Raw genomic sequence first — 19,366 nt, 5'->3', positions numbered from 1 at the left:
GTCTTCCTTCCTCTCCAGTCCCTGCTCAGGGTCCTATGGCATAGCTACCCTAGAGGAGATCACACTCACACCTCAGGGTCACCTCTGTAGCCCACTTCTATGCCTCCTCTCCTAGAGGCTTGTTGTAGCTTTGTAATCAGTAATGCCTGGGGGCCGCGATGGAGACTTAGCCTCACCTTTCCCTGTTGAAGACTGCTGAGTTTTGGATACAACTGGAGCGTGTCTCTCCGGTGTTCATTTGTGGAAACCATAGTCCCACGTGAGTGTCTGGGGGCGGGGTAGGGGTGGAGACTTGATTTTTGACTGTGGCATTTATAGGCGTGCCCTTGAGGAGGTGATCCTGAATAGATTGTCAGGGTAAGTAGGGCCAATGGTTGAATTTTTGTGGAGTTTTAAGGGGATGAAGGGATATACACACACAAGTACCCATTTGCACAATTACAAGCTGTTTCTCATATGTCCCACCCTGTCTTGGGCCTCTAGGTTTATGAATCCAAATAAACTCCTTTTACTTAGCACTTAGCCAGCCTGTGTCAATATATTGTTAGCGACAGAAAGGAGGGTAGTGCACAGACCTTGGCATAGGGTTAGAGGAGGGCTGCTCAGCGGGTACATACATGGCTTGTCTGGTATAACTGCATCCACCCAGAGAGCCTTTCTTCACTACTGGGGAGCAGCTCTGGGCTTCCTTCCCAGGGCAAAGGTTAAAGGCGCTTCTCAGCTCTCGGCCTACTTTGCTGCATCACTTTCCCTACCACGTAGAGCCCTGCGCACAGGATGCCTGGACCCTGAGTCTCATCCGAGCTGCCCTGAGAACTGGGATCCATTTGGAAACTCTTCAGTGCGGTGGTCATGGGAACTTCAGGGGCAGGGGAGTAATAATAACATGTCATCTTTCCCCACCTCTGAGGGGTGGCCCAGGTGAGGCAGCTGGAGACAAACAGGGAGAGGAAATTGAGTGAGCGGGACCACATCTCCTCAGCAAAGCCTCCCATCTGTAAAGACCTGGGTTCTTATGCTGATGAGAAGTGTGGCTGGGATGGGGATGTGACAGATTGCTGCTGTTCCAATGACCCTATTAGTGCCATGAGGTCAGCCAGCTGGTCTCCATTTTGCTGGTTGAGAGATATTGTCTCTCCTGCCTCCTGAAACATCTGGGCTATGGCTTCTGGAAGGCAGGACCAGGAACCCGTTCATTCAGGCTTAGGGGGTGAGAGGAAGTAAATGAGGTAAGGCCCCATGTGTCAGTAGCCCGGGTACGAGCATCAGCATCGGGAGCAGGTACCCTGTTCAGGCCCTTCCCCGATCTCTGGATGCTTGTTTTGTCTTCCCTGTGTCTTTGGAGGCTGCCGACTCCCTGCGCTTCTGTGAAGAAGGCCCAGGGGCAAAGGAAGTTACAGCCTGTCCTCACTTCTGCTTGATGAAGCGCGAGACACGGTGTCGCTCCTTACTCTATGAAGTCTGGAAATCAATAAGGCCAGAGAGGCCACTGGCTAATCATTGCCATGGAAATCATCGCTCCCTCCCTCTCTCACCAACATCCCAGGAGTCCTCTGTCCTTGCCTGCACAGAAGATTCCCCCCTGGCTTGGCACAGGCCACCCCGAGGCTGCAAGGTGGAGGCTGACCAATGGCCGTAGCCCAGGAGGAGAAAGAGCCACTGACAACCCCCCAAATCCCACAATTATGTTTGCAAATGGGGGTGGTGGCTCAGTTGGCCCCGAGTCCTGCTCACGACTCAGTTGTCTGTCTACTCTCCAGGCTGCTAGCAAATCTGGCCGAGCATCAGCCCTGTTCTTTCAGCTTCTCGGGAGCTCACAGGGAAGAGTCTGGAGCCGCCTAAGACGCCATCTTGACCAGACCTGCAAGCAGAGGCTGCTCATTCCCAGCACACAGACTGGACGGAGGTCTGGTCTGTGCGGGTGCCGGAGATGTAGTTCATACACAGGGAGGACAGATGAGCTCTCACCCTAAGTAACTCAGAGATGGTGAAGGTTTGGCCTCACCACCAGTGAATACACAGGAGGACCCTGGGCTACTCTTCTGCTAGATCACTCTGTGCCTCAGTTTATCATCTGTTCCAAGGGGGGGCATGACGTGTGTGACATCCCAAACTGGGTGTCCTGGCATTATTTATGTGAACTGCAAATAGTTCATTCAGGCTGAGGGCCCAAGCAAAGGAGGAGAGACATCTAAAGAGGTATTGGGGAGACTAGAAAGGTGGCTCGGGGGTTCAGAGCGCTAGCTGATCTTTCAGAGGACTAAGGTTCAATATCCAGTACCCACATGGTAGTTTATAATTCCCTGTAACCCCAGTTCCAGTGGGTCCAGCATCCCCTGGTTTAGGTGGGCATTAGGCACACAAGTGATGCACGGACATACATGCAGGAAAAACAGCCATACCCATTAAACAAAAATAAAACAAAATAAAAGCATTGGGTAGCTTGGATGGAGGCACGGGGCATCCAAGTCTGTACCAGATGTGTGATGTGGACAAGGGTCTGTGGTCTCCGGTTGGCTATTCCTTTGGTTCATTGCCTCCTGTCTTTGGGGGAGGGCAGCAGTCCTACCACCAGGTCAATGGACGCACCTCTTCTGTCTAGTAAGAGTTGTTTTCATTTGAACAGGAACTGACCCGGACTACAGATCATAGAGTTGACTGTGCTTCCTCAAGTTTTATACCCTGACCTTGGGACCGGCCGTCAGCTATGGCAGGAAAGCTAATCTACTGACTTCCTTGGGTCAGGCTAGCTCCCTCCATCTGCCCACCTCTATGAGGGTCTGGTTCCTTCCTCCGACTTCCTGTGATGCAGGTGTGTGGAAGCTGAGGGCTCTTGGAGCTCACTTTAATTGGCCTGACATTTTGCTAAACAAACAAACCAAAACTCAGAGCAAACAAAGAACCCTTCTGGGTTTAATTGGCCATGAGCTTTGTCTGTGGCCCAGTCACTGGAGCCATCAGAGTTGGAAGGGAGTCAGGGGCAGGAAGAGCACCTGTCTAATAAAGATGGCGGCCAGGAGTTCTTGGGGGGCCCTGCCATGTGATTGTGGCTTCAAAATACATAGTCCCTCCCACCCTGAAGAGCGGCCTGGCTTTGTACCTGCCTCTCGCTGAAGAATTCTCTTTGAAGATGATTTCTCTGCCTCTGTGCCAGATGGAGCAGGAACTGCCTTTTCTGTTTGGTCATTCTCTCTCTCTCTCTCTCTCTCTCTCTCTCTCTCTCTCTCTCTCTCTTTCTCTCTCTCTCCCCCGTGTCTGTCTGTGTGTGTGTGTGTGTGTGTCTGTGTCTCTGTCTCTCGTCTCTCTGTCTCTGTCTCTCTCTGTGTGTGTCTGTCTCTCTCTCTGTGTCTGTCTGTGTCTCTGTGTATCTGTCTCTCTGTGTGTGTCTGTCTCTGTCTCTCTCTCGTGCTCACTTTTTTCTTTCTTTTTTAATTTAAAAAGGAGATTAAAGGTAGCCCCATGGATGTGAAATTTTTCTCCTGCTAAGTAAGTTTATTTTCAATCGAGTCCTGGGAGACAACAGCTTGGGGCTCTGGGAAGACTCCTAAGGCCCCTGGAGCCACTGCTGGCCGGGCTAGAGGTGACATGGCTCAGACAAGGACTGGGATTTCTAGTTTGGGTGAATTCTGATTTTATGGGTGGTTTCTGACTTTATGGGTGAGGAAACTGAGACCCAGAGGAAGGAAGGGAAGGAAGGAAGGGGTGGCTGACAGTCTAATCTGTGGATACAGTGATGTGACCCAATGACCTCATTCACTATCTCAGATTCTGTGGGAAGGAACCGTTGTTAGTTTCCCAGGGAGAATGTGGAGAGAAAGGATGGTAAAGTACCCCGTGTGAAGGGGCAGGTCTGAATTCTGGGACTTATGAGCTTAGCCATACGATGACTGGGGGATCAAAGAGGAGTGGAGGCTACTTGGGATGGTCTTCTGGGATGTCCAAGGACTTAGACAACTAATTTCCTGCTTCTCCAAACCCTTGGCACCCTGGCCAGGCTGGATGGTTTTAAATGTCATTTGGACCGTGTTATGGGATCCCCAGGGACCTGACAGTAGTCCTGAGGCCTGTGAGGTCTCAAAGGGAAAAGTAGTTAGTAAGATCCACTCTCATGTGCATGCTGTTCAGTCAGATGGGAACTCAGAAGGCTGAAAGGGCTCAGGACACTGACTCCTCTTAAAATAGGGACACTAGCCTCTCCCTGCCCATGGACACCAGAGCTCTGGCTCCCTGGTCTGGCCAATACCACTGTGGATTCTCTCGCTGTGAGCTCTTTGATTCTGGCTGAGCTGTGTCACCAGCACCCCAGGGTCTGTTACAGATAGCTGGTTGTGGGACTTTAGAGGTCCCATTAGTATATGACTCGGTTCTGCTCAGATAGTCCCCTTTATCCATCTACCATCTGTCTACAAACCTGCCACTTAAAGCCCCTGAGAACAGGAGCTCTGTGCCTCATCATGGCTTCTCCAGCCTCAAGCCAACCACTGCTAACAACAGTCAGATGAAAACCCATGTTAAGCACTGTATAAACCGTTGTCAATGCATAGTCTCATTGAAACCTCACTAGTGAGAAAAAGTACACACGCTGTCTGCCCCCCATTCACAACAGTGTGACCCTCGAGGAGCCTATAGTAAGTTGGAAATACCTTAAGTTAAAATATGTTGAATACTCTTAACCGGATGTGTCTGGTGGAGCACAGAGGGGAGGGAGGGCAGGAAAATTAAACACAGTATGCATCAGGAGCTCTCCTCTGAGCTTCCTACCTTAGGACAGTAGACAGGCATGTTTCTTGTTTACCTTCATGACCAGTGGTCAAGTGGGCATATCCGTCACTGCTGTTATCTAGCATTGCGAAAGAATACTGGACCATAATACCATTAGCTTGAAAAATTTGAATTTTGGGGTACAGTTGCTACTGACTGTGTACTACTTTCACCTCATGATAAAGGTTGAAATGGTGAAGTTGGAGGCCATCTCTGTTATAACTGTTAGCTTACAGAGCAGGACACCAGGCTCACAGGGGTCACTGTCTGTGATCTCATAGCTCTCAAGTAGCAGAGCTGGGATTTGAACTCAGGGATGTCTACTCTACTCTCCTGGTCATGGAGCAAACACCATTTCCTGTCCAGTGAATGCTCAGTGACCCAAGCAGTCAGCACTATGAGGTCAGGAATGTGAATGTGCCCTCAGCATGGCCCAGCCAAAGTGTCCGGTTTGCCCTGTTTGACTCTTTAGGAGATCGTGCACCCCCTGACACATTTTCTTTTGTTCTGCTTGGGGACAGCGGGGGCAAAGGTCAGTTAGCCTCTGAAGGCTTAGACCTGGTGCTTATGAAGCCTGAATCAGGCCAAATATTCTCTAAAAGTGAGAGATACAGGCAAAGCTTTAGATGGCTGCCTCTGCAAGTGGGTCAGGGAGAGGGCTGGTGGCATTGGGGGACTTAGAATAGATTCATAAATGACTGAGCTTCATTCAGCCAACTCACTGGTAAAACTGTGCATGTGTGCACGTGCCTATGGGTGTGTGTGTGCATGCAGGAGCCTGTGTTTGTGTGTGTGTGCACACACAGGTTATGAAGGTCCAGGCCCCTCTTCCCTTTCTGTAGCAATCAGAGGAGTAGGAGAAGATGGCTGGAGGAAAGGTCAGAATAGGTAGAGTATAAGAGGGAGGAGAGACTGGAGTGGCTAACCTGGAGCCTCACATGGGTGCAGAAGCGGTAGAGGAGGAACAGCAGCTCCAGAGAAGAGCAGGCACACACATGCTCCACCATCGCTGTTCACGGGAGCACCTTCCAGCAGCCAGGTGCCTTATGGGCTTATCTGGCTGCTATGTGGAGGCAGCCAGACTCCCTCACCCAGACGGAGGTCGGCCTATGGCCAGCCCTGGGCCTCAAACATCCCTGGCATCATCTACCCCTTCTTCCCACTGGCACTGGGGTAGTCTGAGGGCTCAGCATGGCTGGGACAAGCTGTCGGGAGAGCCAGGCCGGGATGGAAGGGAATGTAGCAGAGTAAGGAATGGCACGCACGCCTGTGTGTGTGTGTGTGTGTGTGTGTGTGTGTGTGTGTGTGTGTGTGTGTGTGTGTGTGTGTGTGTGTGTGTGTGTGTGTGTGTGTGTGTGATGTGTGTGTGTGTGTGTGTGTGTGTGCATGTGTGTGTGTGTGTGTGCATGTGTGTGTGTGTGTGTGTGTGTGTGTGTGTGTGTGTGTGTGTGTGTGTGTGTGTGTGTGTGTGTGTGTGTGTGTGTGTGCATGTGTGTGTGTGTGTGTGTGTGTATGTGTGTGTGTGTGTGTGTGTGTGTGTGTGTGTGTGTGTGTGTGTGCAAGAGAGAGAGACAGACAGGCAGAGACAGACACAAAGAAACAGAGAGAGAGGGAGAGATAGAGAGAGACAGAGACAGAGAGAGAGAGAGAGAGAGGAGGAGGAGGAGGAGGAGGAGGAGGAGGAGGAGGAGGAGGAGGAGGAGGAGGAGAGGAGAGGTGAGAGAAGAGAACAGACTAGAACAGAAGAGAGTGACCTAATGCCCCAGAACTGCTTCCTCACTTAGGGCTGGCCCAGTGAACACGGAGCATCACAGTCCTCAGAAGCGAGGTGACTCATCTTAAGCCCAGCCCTACCTGAGCCAGGCCTCCTCCCACGCAGTCTACCTTACAACCTCTGTACCCTCCCTGCTCTCTCCCCTCGTACCTATGAAAAGCCACACGGCCCAGAGCAACAACCTCACTGGCACAGTGGACTTCCGTGTGCCAAGAGCTGGGCCTTCTGCTGACCATGAGGAGGTGTGTGTGTGTGTGTGTGTGTGTGTGTGTGTGTGTGTGTGTGTGTGTGTGTGTGTGTGTGTGTGTGTGTGTGCCTGTGTGTGTGTGTGCCTGTGTGTGTGTGTGTGCGTGTGTGTGTGTGTGTGTGTGTGTGTGTGTGTGTGTGTGTGTGTGTGTCTGTGTGTGAACTGGAAGGACAGGCCCAGGCAGGTGAGCCTTCTCCTTGTGGCTCTCCCTGGCAGAGGGATGTAGATTGATTGCCTGGCTTTATGAAGGACAAAGTGCTTTTTGATGGTGGGGAGGAGGCTGCTCCCAGCTCGGGGATTCCGCCTGGGGGCTCCCTCAGCATCGATTTCCTGGCAGGGCTTCCCTGTCTGGATGAAGGCCCAGGATTGTTCATGGAGGGATCTCCCAGGAGGTGCAGGGCAGACTGCACACAGATCTTACTGCTCTCCGTAGCTACTCTAGAGGGACACCTGTGTCCAGTCCGGGCTACGCTGGCTGCCTCATATACATGAAGGGCTGGACACAGACTGAGCCCCAGACTATTACGTCATCTTCATAGATAGGGTAAATATGGTTTAATAAGGCTGTATGTACCTATCAATGCATGGCTGCTGCTGCTGTGGTGCTTAACAGAACACCGGGACAGCAGATAAACAGTGGCTTCCAGGGCCATGAAGGTGGCTCTGGCTAGGGAATTCAGACACTGTCCATAGTGTTAGAGTTACAGGGTTGTGTGGCCCCCTATGGGCCTCTCTTTAGCCTCAGCGTCTGTGTTATTCGAGACAGTTTTATGAGGTTTGTAAGGTGGGAGTAAACTTCTAGGGTAAGTGGGGAGACTAGAACCCAGAGAGACAAAATGACCTTCCAAGGTCACACGGATCAACCGAAGGCCTTACCTACATAGTGGATACGGTGTCTTCCTTTTGTAACAGGTGGTACACCACTCAGTATGTATTAAGTAGCCAAAAGGATCTGTTTGACTTAGGTATTGGGGTTAGATTGGCAACTGAATAATTGCCATACATCCTGTGTCCTTGACTTGAGACAGGCCAGAGTGTGCCTTTGCTTTGGAAAAGCATGCTTTCAAAAGCCTCCAGGAGGCTCCCCTGAGCAACCTTGCTGTTTCTGGGCAGAATAGCAGAATCCCAGAGGAAGAATGGGCAGGCATGGGAGAGTGAACACAGAGCATCACAGTCCTCAGAAGCGAGGTGACTCATCTTAAGCCCAGCCCTACCTGAGCCAGGCCTCCTCCCACGCAGTCTACCTTACAACCACTGTACCCTCCCTGCTCTCTCCCCTCGTACCTATGAAAAGCCACACGGCCCAGAGCAACAACCTCACTGGCACAGTGGACTTCCGTGTGCCAAGAGCTGGGCCTTCTGCTGACCATGAGGAGGTGTGTGTGTGTGTGTGTGTGTGTGTGTGTGTGTGTGTGTGTGTGTGTGTGTGTGTGTGTGTGTGTGCTTGGTGGCCCTTGGTGGCCCTTGGTGGGCCTTGGCAGGATTGGGGTGGGGGCAGGACTCACTTTTCACTGTGAGGAACATGGCCTTGCTGATGTCGGTGCCCACACCGTTGCTGGCCTGGCAGAGGTAGTAGCCGATGTCCTCTTCCAGGACGTGGCGTATCAGCAGGGAGCTGTTGGGCAGGATCTGGATGCGGCCAGTGAGGGGCACTGGGTGATATTGCTGAGGGTTCCCACTCCCTGGAAGGAGGCAGTAGTTAGGGGGTGTCGGGAGTAGACTGGATGTGACCTAGTGCCTTCAGGAAGACCTGATAGGGCTCGATTTTCCACCTGCTGCCATTTTACAGCAGGGCCACACCATCCCACAGTATGGGCACCAGACAGCTCCTACTGCAAGGCATGAAATATACCTCAGAGAGGTCTGGCCCTGACCTGGCTCAGGGGCTTGAAGAAACAGTTGGGGCAGTACCTCAGGCAGAGCCCACCTTGTCGCTGAGCTTACAGGAATATGTTCCTGAGATAGGGAGAAAGAACCAGCTTTGGTCAGCTTGGCAGTAGGCCAGAAGACTGAGTTCTCCTGGTCACATGGGGCCAGGCTGGGGAAGAGGCTGTCTTTCACAGAGATCTGGGGGACCTCTCCAATCCCAACAGTAGCCATGGATAGTCTATCATGTGGCATTGTCAGATAGCAAGTGTAACTTTGTGATGAGGCTGGGCTGGAGAGGACTAAGATCTCACATTAGATAGGACCCCAGGGTGGGTGGAGAAGTAGTACAGGCTATTTTGGGGGTTGCAGGAGGTTAAGCAATGGGGGCAAGAGGAACTTAGGGGGCTGTGGATGTAGCTCAATGGTGATGGGGTTGCCTGTTTTACTCAAGGCCCCTGGTTTGAATGTCAGCATCACGAAAAGCCAACAGGATTTGGATTCAGCATCATGCTGTTCCTCACCCTGGTGTGGCTGAGTAGGGGTTCCCCAAGCTCAGAACTCCTCCTAGGGCTGGGGGTTGCAGAAAGAACAGATCCCATGCCCATCTGAGCAGCCTCCAGGTCCTCCCTGCTCTTCTTACAGAAGACGCTCACCTTTGGCATGCTTCCACATGACCTTGGGTGGCGGGTAGCCATCCACCGAGCAGTTGAGCACACCAGCTTTGCCATAGATGCCATCCTGGTTGTTGGGTTGCACCACAAATCGAGGGGGCACTGTGGAAAAGGAAGTGGGGAGAAAAGAGGCTTAGTCTCACTCCGATCCCCTAGGTCCGGGGACTTCTTCCAGTAGATGTCAGCCCTTCTTGGATCATTACAATGTTGGGAGTAGACAGATTCTGACTTTACAAGAAGTCAAAAAGGGTGAGAGCTCTTGCAGCCCCTACAGTGAGAGCTCAGAGTCATGAGTCCCAAACTTGACTGTGCTCTTGGCTGACCACGTAAGGATGCCCTCCACTCCAGGCTTGAAAGTAAGAGGCTTAAGTCTCTCTGTCTTTAAGAAGCCAGCCAGAACCTACTTCTTATGAGCCTGCAACTCTAACTGGAAGTCTAGAGAGATGCTCTTGGGTTCCCCTGCCCCTCCCTGGGACTGGCTTGACCTGCTCACCACGCACGATGAGCTGGCGCTCCCTGCTCACGGTGGCTGCTGCGTTGCTGGCAATGCAAGTGTAGTTGCCATTGTGTTTGAGGGAGACGCTGGAGATCTGCAGGGAGCTCATGAATTCCTTGCTCTCGATGGTCACGCCTGAGCCTGAGATGATCACCTGTCCGTCCTTTCTCCAGGTGATGCGGATGGGCATGTCCCCCGAGGACACCACACAGGGGATGTAGAGCAGCTGGCCAATGGAGGCAGGGGGGAACTCGAAGGGCTGGATCAGAGGGGGCACTGGAGGACAAGGGGATATTACGGTCAGCTGCCCTACTTCAGGGCTCTGGCTTACCCTGGGGCAGGGCTGGAATCTAGCTCCCCAGGTCCCTGGAACTTTATTTTCCTTTGAACACAGTATCTTCTGAGCATGCCCTCGTGACCCGGGCTCTTGTCCACTTGTAAACCCAAGGCAGGACTTCCTGTCTCTGCGTTAGTCTTCCCAGCTCTCAGATTGGTCTTTGAATTTGAATCCTGTGCTTCCTGACCCACTGCTTAGCTTGTGTAGAAATTCTCACGTAGGCAGCTACTTCCCAGCCCTCTGGGGTAGATAGAGATGAGGTGTTCTGGAAGCAAGTGAGGAAGGCCTGCCTAGATTATCTCCCTTCTCTCTCCATGACCACTTGCCTAAAAACAGATGCTTCCAAACCAGGTCCTTTCATGAATGTGCCCCTCCCCATGGCCATCAGCATGTAGAACAATTACATGTGCACAGGGACCTCCCTGAATCCTTCCCCAGTCGTAGACCTGGAGCTTGATGCCTTTGCTTTACAGATGGGAAGACAGGTTCGGAGGAGCAGTGACTGAGAGACGTGATGGTGGGTGACATTGGGACTTAAGACCTGACCTATCTGCTCAAGTCAAGGCTCCCTTTACTAAGCAGCATCGGTAGCATCGTTACCTCTGGGAAAAGACCCCAAATGTTCACTGGGCAGGCCCTTTTGTCTCCCTAGGTGTTCCAAAATTGAAAAGGGAGCCTGTTATCCTGCCAGTGGCCACACGGGTAGAGTCCTTGGGCAGAGCTCTCCTCAGCCAGCTGCCCTCGTCTCAACCCCTTGGGAGGGAGGATGGAGGGTTGGGGCGCCTGTCTGCAGCCTGAGTCTCTGGGAGATGGATCCTCCTCTCTCAGCACTGGCGGGAACATCAGCCATTATCTTTATGATAACTCAATTAGGCGGCAGCAACTTCCCCAGCTCATGGAGGGCGGGGGGCGGGGGGAGAGGGGAGCGAAGGAGACAGACAATTAGCTTAACAAGGATGAGCACAAGTAGATGAGGTCTCCTTTCTGCAGTCGAATAATTAAATTACAAGGCTGCCCACGGTCCTCAGCCTTCTTCCAGGCTCCGGCCCACCCCTTGTTGGAAGCCAGTGATGCTATTTCACCACAGGTCTACCCAGAGCCACAGCCACAGCCACAGCAGAGAGCACAGGCAGGCCTTGCAGGCCCATGGTAGAATGCAGCCAGATGTATGCAGAGAAAGTGACCGAATCCTTGCAGCGTGGGATACGGTGGTGGTGTTTCTTGACCAGAGCTGCTGGTCTGGAGGATGTGGCAGTTAGGAAGGTACTGGTCCCTATACTCCTGTCAGGATTTCTAATGCTACCCTGACCTTGCCCTCACTCCATCTAGGGGGTGGGGTAGACTTTCCATGCCCGAGCCTTTCTTGGTATGCCATCCTCCACTGCCATGGGCTTCCCATCCTCTAGCCAGCTTGCACACCATACCTACCTTGGCACTGGTTCTAGGCCCTAGTCAGATATCCTAGGGTTCTGGTCACTGGTCAGATAAACACATCCCTGTTATTGCCCCTGGTCCTGTGGGAGGTTGACTGGGATGTGGGCATCACTAGATAGATTTCTCTGAGACACAGGCTCCACTACCCTTCATTAATACTTCTCTAAGAGACTGCTCTCCATAGGTCACTGTGAACCTCTGGTGTGTGTGTGCGCGCACGCGTGCATGTGTCTGTGTGTGTAGGTCATACCTAAGCCTCTAGGCCTCCTTGAGTTTCTGATAGAATTGCTTCTGAAAGCCAGTGCAGGCCTGATTGCCACCATCTCCCCGGGCTTAGAGCTAGGACTTGTATAACAGGAGTGATTGTGGGTGCCTAATAAATGCTCATCAGATAGGTAAGTAAGTGGACATATGTCTGGATTTCACCTCTCATGGTGACCTCAGGCGTTCTATGCTGTGGATTTGGGGGTGGGGCAGACAGAATGAGGGTTCATCCAGAATAAGAAGTACCCTAGCTTCTTATTACCCTAGCTTCTCTCCAAGTGCTGCTGTTTTGTGAGCACTATGGAGCTTCTCCATGGTTCTTCCTTTTCCAGTGTAGTGCTAACCCAGTTCTCGGGTTGATGAACCTCTGGACTGTGAGCGAGGGTTTGTGTCAGGAGCTGGAGAGTAGGACATGTGACTGAGGCATGGGTATTCTGAGCACCTCATTTCCAGGGAAGACAGAGCAAGAAGACAGAGACAATGTTGCTCGGCAAGGAGCTTTTGCTTAGCAGAGGGGACCATCTCTTAGTAAGAAGGGATTTAGGGAGAGGTGTAAGTTACTAAGGCAGGTTAATTCATTAGTCAGACAATTATGTGGTATTTGTGAAATGCCTACCCTGTGAAGGTATTACTTCTGTGTAGGTGAGGAAGGCAGGACCCTGCCCAAGTTGGGACACTGCCCTTTGTGATGACTGGGCCAGGATTCAGCAGGGGAAGGTGTCCTCTGGAGGTGACCACAGCCTCAGGGAGCCCTGACCATTTGATCTGTCCCATGTGCTCGCAAATGACACACAGGATGAAGGAAGAAGTCAGGCTGGAGCAAAGGGCAGAGGCCACCGAGGACTGTCAGGGAATGACACGGAGGAGCCCTTGAGAGGCCACCGATGCAGCCTACACTCCTGTTGGGGCTTAGTTACATGGGTAGGGTGGCTAAGGGCTCCTTTGCGTCCTGTGTGTCAGATGACCAGACAACTCCTCAGAGGTCCGATGCAGCATGCTGCTCTCCATCACGTGGCCACCACCAAGTTATGCAAGCCACTGTGGTAGAAGCCCTTCAGCCACCTGTGTAGCTCCTCACTCTAAATTGAAATAGTCCCTCCTAGTGGAAGGACAGATGCTTATAAAAGCAGGGAAGCTCATGAGACGTAGATGATTCATGGGGCCCTCCCAAGGTTATAAAAATGGCCGACAACTGCTGGGCAGAGTAGACACCCTCCTGCCTTCTGCCAAGCTTCAGGGGTTCAGCTTTCCTGACACGGGTGCTCCTGTAAGTCACCCCTTACCCCTGCTTCTGTAAATAGTCCCAATAGACTTGCCACTTTACCAAGCTAGACCTGAGTGTAATAACTCCTTTGGCCTGTTAGCGTCCCACCTGGGGGAGCAGACCTAAGTCCTCTCTGTTGAGGAAGTCACACAACCGCTTTGCTGAAAATAAGGGCCAGGACTTCTTGTGGGGGGACTCCATAGCTCCAGGCTGGCATTCTGACAACCCCTCAAGTCCAGGCTCAGAGATGACCTGTGCTATGGGCAAGAGGATTGCTGTAGGCAAGGGGATTGTCAGCAGTGGTGGGGTATTTGATAAGGACACATGATTATGTTTTAGGCTCTGGATACCTAAAATGGAAGACCTGCCATTTAGCCACTTAGTCTTCACTAAGCTCAGGGACAGATGCTAATAGAATGCGTGTGTCATCGTTCCCTCCAGGGAACCAATCTTTCAGGACTTGGAGGTGTCTGACCACCTGCTCTCATCAGTGTCAACTGCAGTCCCAAATCTCTTGTGCCCATGTCTATAACTTCTGCAGTAGCTGGCCTGGAATGTCAGATAGTGCGGCAGTGGTGGGGGGGGGGTGGGGGGGGGGTGGGGGGGTTCCTTCCTGAGCTAGGTACCACACCAGTGCTGAGGTCAGAGACCAGAGTCTACAAAGATGCAGTTGTGGCAGTCCTCGCGACATCTGGCTGTCATAAAGCCTTTATGGACACTTGTTTGGAAGTGTCATGCGGCACTGACCACCAGCCCAGCCCATAAATGCTTTATGGGGTCTCTTATAACCTGTCTCTGAGGTTGAGCCTTTTATTTACTGCACCTGCTTGCGAAGTGTGCACCGTGGGAAGTCAAAGCCTCTCTGTCCACATGGCATGGACTCAAGAAAGATCTCCGTCTGGGGCCAGGACATCTGAATTCCAGGCTCTATTGCTTACCCAAGTGAGCTTAGGCAAGTGGCCTTGCCACAACCCCTGGCCTCTGCCTGAGTCTTGGTTTCTTACTCTCTGCAATGGAGGGATACCAGGCCTTGAGAGATGGCTAAGAGTGCTTGCCACAAAAGTGTGAAGACTTGAGATCGGATCTCAGTAACCCTGGGGGAGCCCTGTGTGGTGGGACTTGTCTACAGCCCCAGAGCCGTCAGGGGCAGAGACAGGAAGGTCACCGGGGCTTGTTGGCCACTAGCTTAGCTCCAGGTTCAGCAGGAGACCCTGTGACCAGGGAGTGACCCAGCAGGCTACCTGATATCCTCTTCTGGTCTCCACATGCATGGACAACACATGTGCACACACATAAGTGTGCATACACACACACACACACACACACCCCAGACACACACACACATACATACATACACACACACCCCAGACACACACACATACATACATACACACACACACACACACCCCAGACACACACACACACATACATACACACACACCCCAGACACACACACACACACACACACACCCCCAGACACACACACATACATACACACACACACCCCCAGACACACACACACATACACACACACCCCACGCACACCAGACACACACACACACACACACAACACACACACCACACACACACCACACACACACAAACACACACACACACACACCACACACAAAATGGTGGAGGTAGGCCAATTAATTTTACTAGCATGACACTGACTTTCCAGGTTCAATAAATCTAATTATTTTAGCAATAAGCAGAGTTTACTTCAGTTTTTATCACAACCATCCCTTCTCGGCAATGCCTTCCCTGACCACAAGGTCCCTCTGTCCTGGCACTCTCATATCCAGTTTAGATTTAATGTCACACATTGTATCCACTGTCTGTTTATCCGAAAGATACGAGCCCTTGGACGATGTGGAGTTTTGTGTGTTTTGAGCACAGCCGTGTTGGTGAAACAGAAATAGCCCTGGGAACGTGGTAGGTGCACATTCAGTGGCTGAGTGAACATAGTAGGTGCACCGTCAGTGACTGAGCGAACGAACCCTCTGTCAATGCTTCCCCATCTCTAACACCTTCACCACCACCATCACAAGCCCTAAGCCCCATCTGTCCCTGAAGGAGTTTGCTTGTTCTGTTTCCCAAGGAAACCTGGCTGCAAGCAGAGCGCTCTCCGCAGGTCTGGAGCCTGTGGTGCCCCCTGCCTGTAGGTTCCTGCATGGCTCCTTCCAAACCACCTCCAATGATAGCAGGCATTCAGCTAGGCGGGTGGCTTATGCTCAGAGATCATAGAACCTCCCACTCCAAACTGTTCATGGGAGGGGGACAGGGACACTCACAGAGGCCGGCTGAAGCTATGCACAGACTAGATAAGGACATATGTGTGCGAGTCTGGGATAGGGGTATTGGAGGAAGAGTCTGTGTGAGTGCCCTACTTCTGCTGTCTTGCTTTCTACGGGGACTTGGCATGTCCTCGCTCCAGAGCGTGCCTCAGGCCCTCAGTCTAGCTGTAGAGGCTCTCGAGACTCCGATGTAAGGTGGAAACATTTCCCCACAGAACCATGCCAAGAGGCTCCGGTGTGGGCCCTGCCCTTGGTTAATCAAACATTCAGTCTTTGCACCTGGAGATGCTTTTATAACACATTATTTATCAACTGCTGAGGACTTAAAGGTCCCCAAGTCAAGGTTGGCTCTGTGCACGCTCCTCTTAGCACCCTGCCAGGGATCTGTCCTGAAGCCCAGAGACAAGCGCTGTCCCTTGCAGCTGGTCCCCCTTGTTATTCAGTGCTGCACGTGCCAAGTCCAGGAATTCCTCAAAGCATCCCTTTGCCCCTCTTGTCTCCTCCTTCACTGAGCCTCTCTGGCAGGAACTATTGAGCAATGTTTCGTATAACCACCCATAAGCTGCCTTTCACGGGGCAGGGATGTCCTTTTACAGAAGAAGGCATTTGTATACGTATAATGGTTCACATGCATGTGCATGAATCTGCCCCAGCTCGGGTGGGCTACTGTGCCCTTTTGACACTTGATCGTGCAGGAAGTTTGTACACATGTGTGCACCCCACACATCACTGCACACGTGTGTGTATATGCATGTGGGGTATGTTCTGGTCTTGGCTCACTGATTGAAAATTTCATTAGCAGACAAGCAGTCCCCAGAAGGAACCGAGTCAGCAGTTGTTTTTCCAGCTCACGAAGCAGCATTGGTTTGGCTGCATCTGGTCCACCAGTCTTGGCTCCCACAAAGAAGTGGGGGTTGGGGAGGGGACTTGATACACTGTTGCAGGCTTCCGGTTCCTGTCTCATTCCGCATAGCCTTTTCTGCACTCTGCTCCAGTCTGCCCCTCTGACTTGATGCACTTTCCGATGTCCAGTGGCCATAGGGTCTGCAGTGTTACCCCTGCAATCACCCCTTCCTCCCTGGAGTCTGGGCCCCTTGCCATGTCCAGAGGCACCTCCCCCTCCCCCCCTCCTTGGGGAGCTCTTGGAAGAGCACAGCCGCTAATCAAGCGGTGTGATCATAATCAGCTTTGATGGGCTCTTCTGCAAAAGTGCATTCTAATGAGGTGGGGGAAGTGAGCGGAGAGGGTGGGGTGGAGGAGCTGAGCTTTCGGAGAGGTGGGGGAACTGGCTTCCAGGCCTTTACATGAGTGTCTGGTCTAGAGAGGAAACAGGGGACCTTACCCCTCCTATGGCTCGTACTGGTCTTTTTTTTCTTTTGACCGTGATAAGGAGGACCAGGAAGGTTTGCACACAAGCCTGTCTCACACATTGATAGACAGACACACACAGTGACACAGACACAGACACAAACACAGATCCACACACAGACAGACACACACACACACACATGCCTGGGCATACAGACGGACACACACACACACACACACACATACACACACACACACATGCACACACATATAAACAGACACAGATGGACAGAGAGATGAACTAGCACATACATACAGACAGACATGCAGGCATACACACACACACAGTCACACATGCACACACACACATAGTCACAGATACACACAGTCACACATACAAACACACATAGTCACACATGCACAGACACACACGAGTCACACATGCACACACATGCAGGCACATGCACGCACACACACACACACAGAGTCACACACACAGTCGCACACGCGCGCCCACACATGCTCACACTCCACCAGTCTCTTTGGCTGGGAGATATCGTCACTCTCCTATCACTACAGGTCCACTGAGTTGCCGAGCCTGAATGCATCAGACTCAATTCATTAGGAGCGATCGCTCCCTGAATGGGGCTGAATAATTGATGAGCCGAGAGCAGCTTTCAGGATGTTCCGAGTACTCTAGGCTTGCTGGAGCCCTGTTATTATTATTATTTTTTTTTCTTTTAGCTGACAAACGCGGCCAAATGCTTGCTGGAGCACTGGGCACGGGGAGCAGAGCAGAGGTTAGATGTTTTAATATGTGATGTTTACACTGTACGCTCTCGGCCCATTGCTTGTAACGGAAATGGATACAGGCGTCTGCGATGCCCAGTGGGGTGGAAGCAGGGCAGGCGGGGCTGTGGCACATCTTTACCAAGTCCATTTGCCCGGGTGTGGAAGGGAGACGGGGGCCTGGCGTGTAGGCCCTTGGGCTGCCCGGAAAAGGGAATTAGGTAGGGAACACTCTGTCATTGCCACAGCCTACAGCAGGGAGGCGATATTGTCAATGTGTATCCTAGCTCTCTTTCTCAGGCCTGAGATGACCCCAAAGCCCCCAGTTCTTGAAGAGCATGGTGTGGCTTCTCGTAAGTTACTCCAACCCAGACTAATGCTGCAGATTCAGTTCAACAAACACGTGCCGTCTGGCACTGTGACAGGTGGCAGGGTGGGTCCACAGGATGCACGTGACCCTGCCCTGAGAACTGCTCAGGGTGAGCCAGATGACAGAAAGGTAAGAAGCACAGGGAGGAGGGCTTCCTCCACCTTCCGCTGTGACTGTCAGGTTCCCAGCCCTCCCGTCCTGTGGTTATGGTCATAGCTCATTGATACAGCATGTGTCCCCCAAACACTTTCTCTCCTAAACCCCCCTTTACACATGTGATGCTGTTTCCAGCGTCAAAGCAGGGAAGGCTGTGATCTAAGACCCTCAAGGGCACCCCAGACCTTGGCCTCTGCCTGGCTTTCCCTTCTTGGTTAGTTGTCCCTATTCCCTTCCCCCCCACCCCCATTTATCTGGAGGATGGATGGCTGTAGGAGGGAAGTCCCCAGGTGACAGGGGCCCCTCCTGGGACTCAAGAGTACTTTCTTCTGCTGTCCTCCAGGCATCACAGGTTACCTCTTCATTGGTGAGCTGATGGCTGCCTCCTGGCCTGCACCCTTCTCCGATATTTCCAGGATTCTCTAGATAACCCCCATGCCTGTGGATCCCAAAGAATGTATTTGGGGAATCCGTAGCTCTCACTTAGAGCCAAGGGGGAAGTGTCTAGCGGTTCACAGGTCTACTGAATTGTTCCTTTACAAATGAGCCTACCTGTAGACTTAGGAGATGGCCACTGAGGGTAACATAGCCACCTGGTACCCACCCGGTTCCTGTCTAGAAAACATGCTGCCTCCATGTGTCTATAGCTGAGGCTTCATACTCCCCGAGGCCAGTGCGAGCTTTTAGCCTTGTGTCCACCACAATCCTCCACTCTGCCTGAGGCAGGGGGGCTGCAGGTGGCGGGGAGGGACCTACCTTTGACGGCCACATGGACACTCTGGCTGATGGAAAGCTGCGGCTGGATGAGCACACTGCACAGGTACTCTCCCTCATCCATGCCCTTCTGCACGTCCGTCAGCTTGAGGGTCCCGTTCTCAAACACCACCTGGCGGTGGTTATCTGGTAGCAGCAGGGCATCCTTGTACCACTTGATAGAGTAGTAGGGGTAGCCGATGACCCTGCAGTTGATGAGTGTGTCCCGCCCGGCGACTGCCGTGATGTTCCTCATTGCCCGGATGCTGGGGGGTCCTGAGGAGTGTGGGGGGGAAAGAGGAGAGGAGGGGCAGGTGGCGTCATGAGCCAGTGCCACTTTGTGGTGGGGCTCTTCTCCCTTGCTTGGCCCTTGAGACTTTCCCTGGGGTGAGAGACTTTCCGGGTGAGGGCGGGGGGGCGGTTTCTCAGCTAAGTGCGGAGGCCAGGGTTGGGGTCACCCATGGGACCCCCCCTAGAACTCACTGTTATTATTGTAAGATAGTCATAAACAGCTGTGACCCACACAGGCCTCTCACAAGAATCCTGTTCCTTACAGGACTGGATGAGGCCAATCGA

General features: G+C 52.4%; 1 protein-coding gene across 1 annotated transcript in view; it reads right to left on the bottom strand.

The window, feature by feature from the left end:
* Nucleotides 1-19,366, bottom strand: part of Dscaml1 (DS cell adhesion molecule like 1) — a 120,671-nt gene that overhangs the window by 57,789 nt on the left and 43,516 nt on the right. The window contains exons 7-10 of the mRNA XM_032911461.1: nucleotides 18,794-19,066; nucleotides 9,816-10,094; nucleotides 9,305-9,424; nucleotides 8,288-8,464 (exon numbers count right to left, since the gene is read on the bottom strand). Coding sequence (XP_032767352.1) covers nucleotides 8,288-8,464; nucleotides 9,305-9,424; nucleotides 9,816-10,094; nucleotides 18,794-19,066 — 849 coding nt within the window. The remainder of the gene's footprint in view (nucleotides 1-8,287; nucleotides 8,465-9,304; nucleotides 9,425-9,815; nucleotides 10,095-18,793; nucleotides 19,067-19,366) is intronic.

The sequence above is a fragment of the Rattus rattus genome, chromosome 8 (genome assembly GCF_011064425.1).
Source record: "Rattus rattus isolate New Zealand chromosome 8, Rrattus_CSIRO_v1, whole genome shotgun sequence".
Classification (NCBI taxonomy): Eukaryota; Metazoa; Chordata; class Mammalia; order Rodentia; family Muridae; genus Rattus; species Rattus rattus.
The sequence above is the reverse complement of the archived record's forward strand: the minus strand, read 5'-3'. Positions and strand labels throughout refer to the sequence as shown.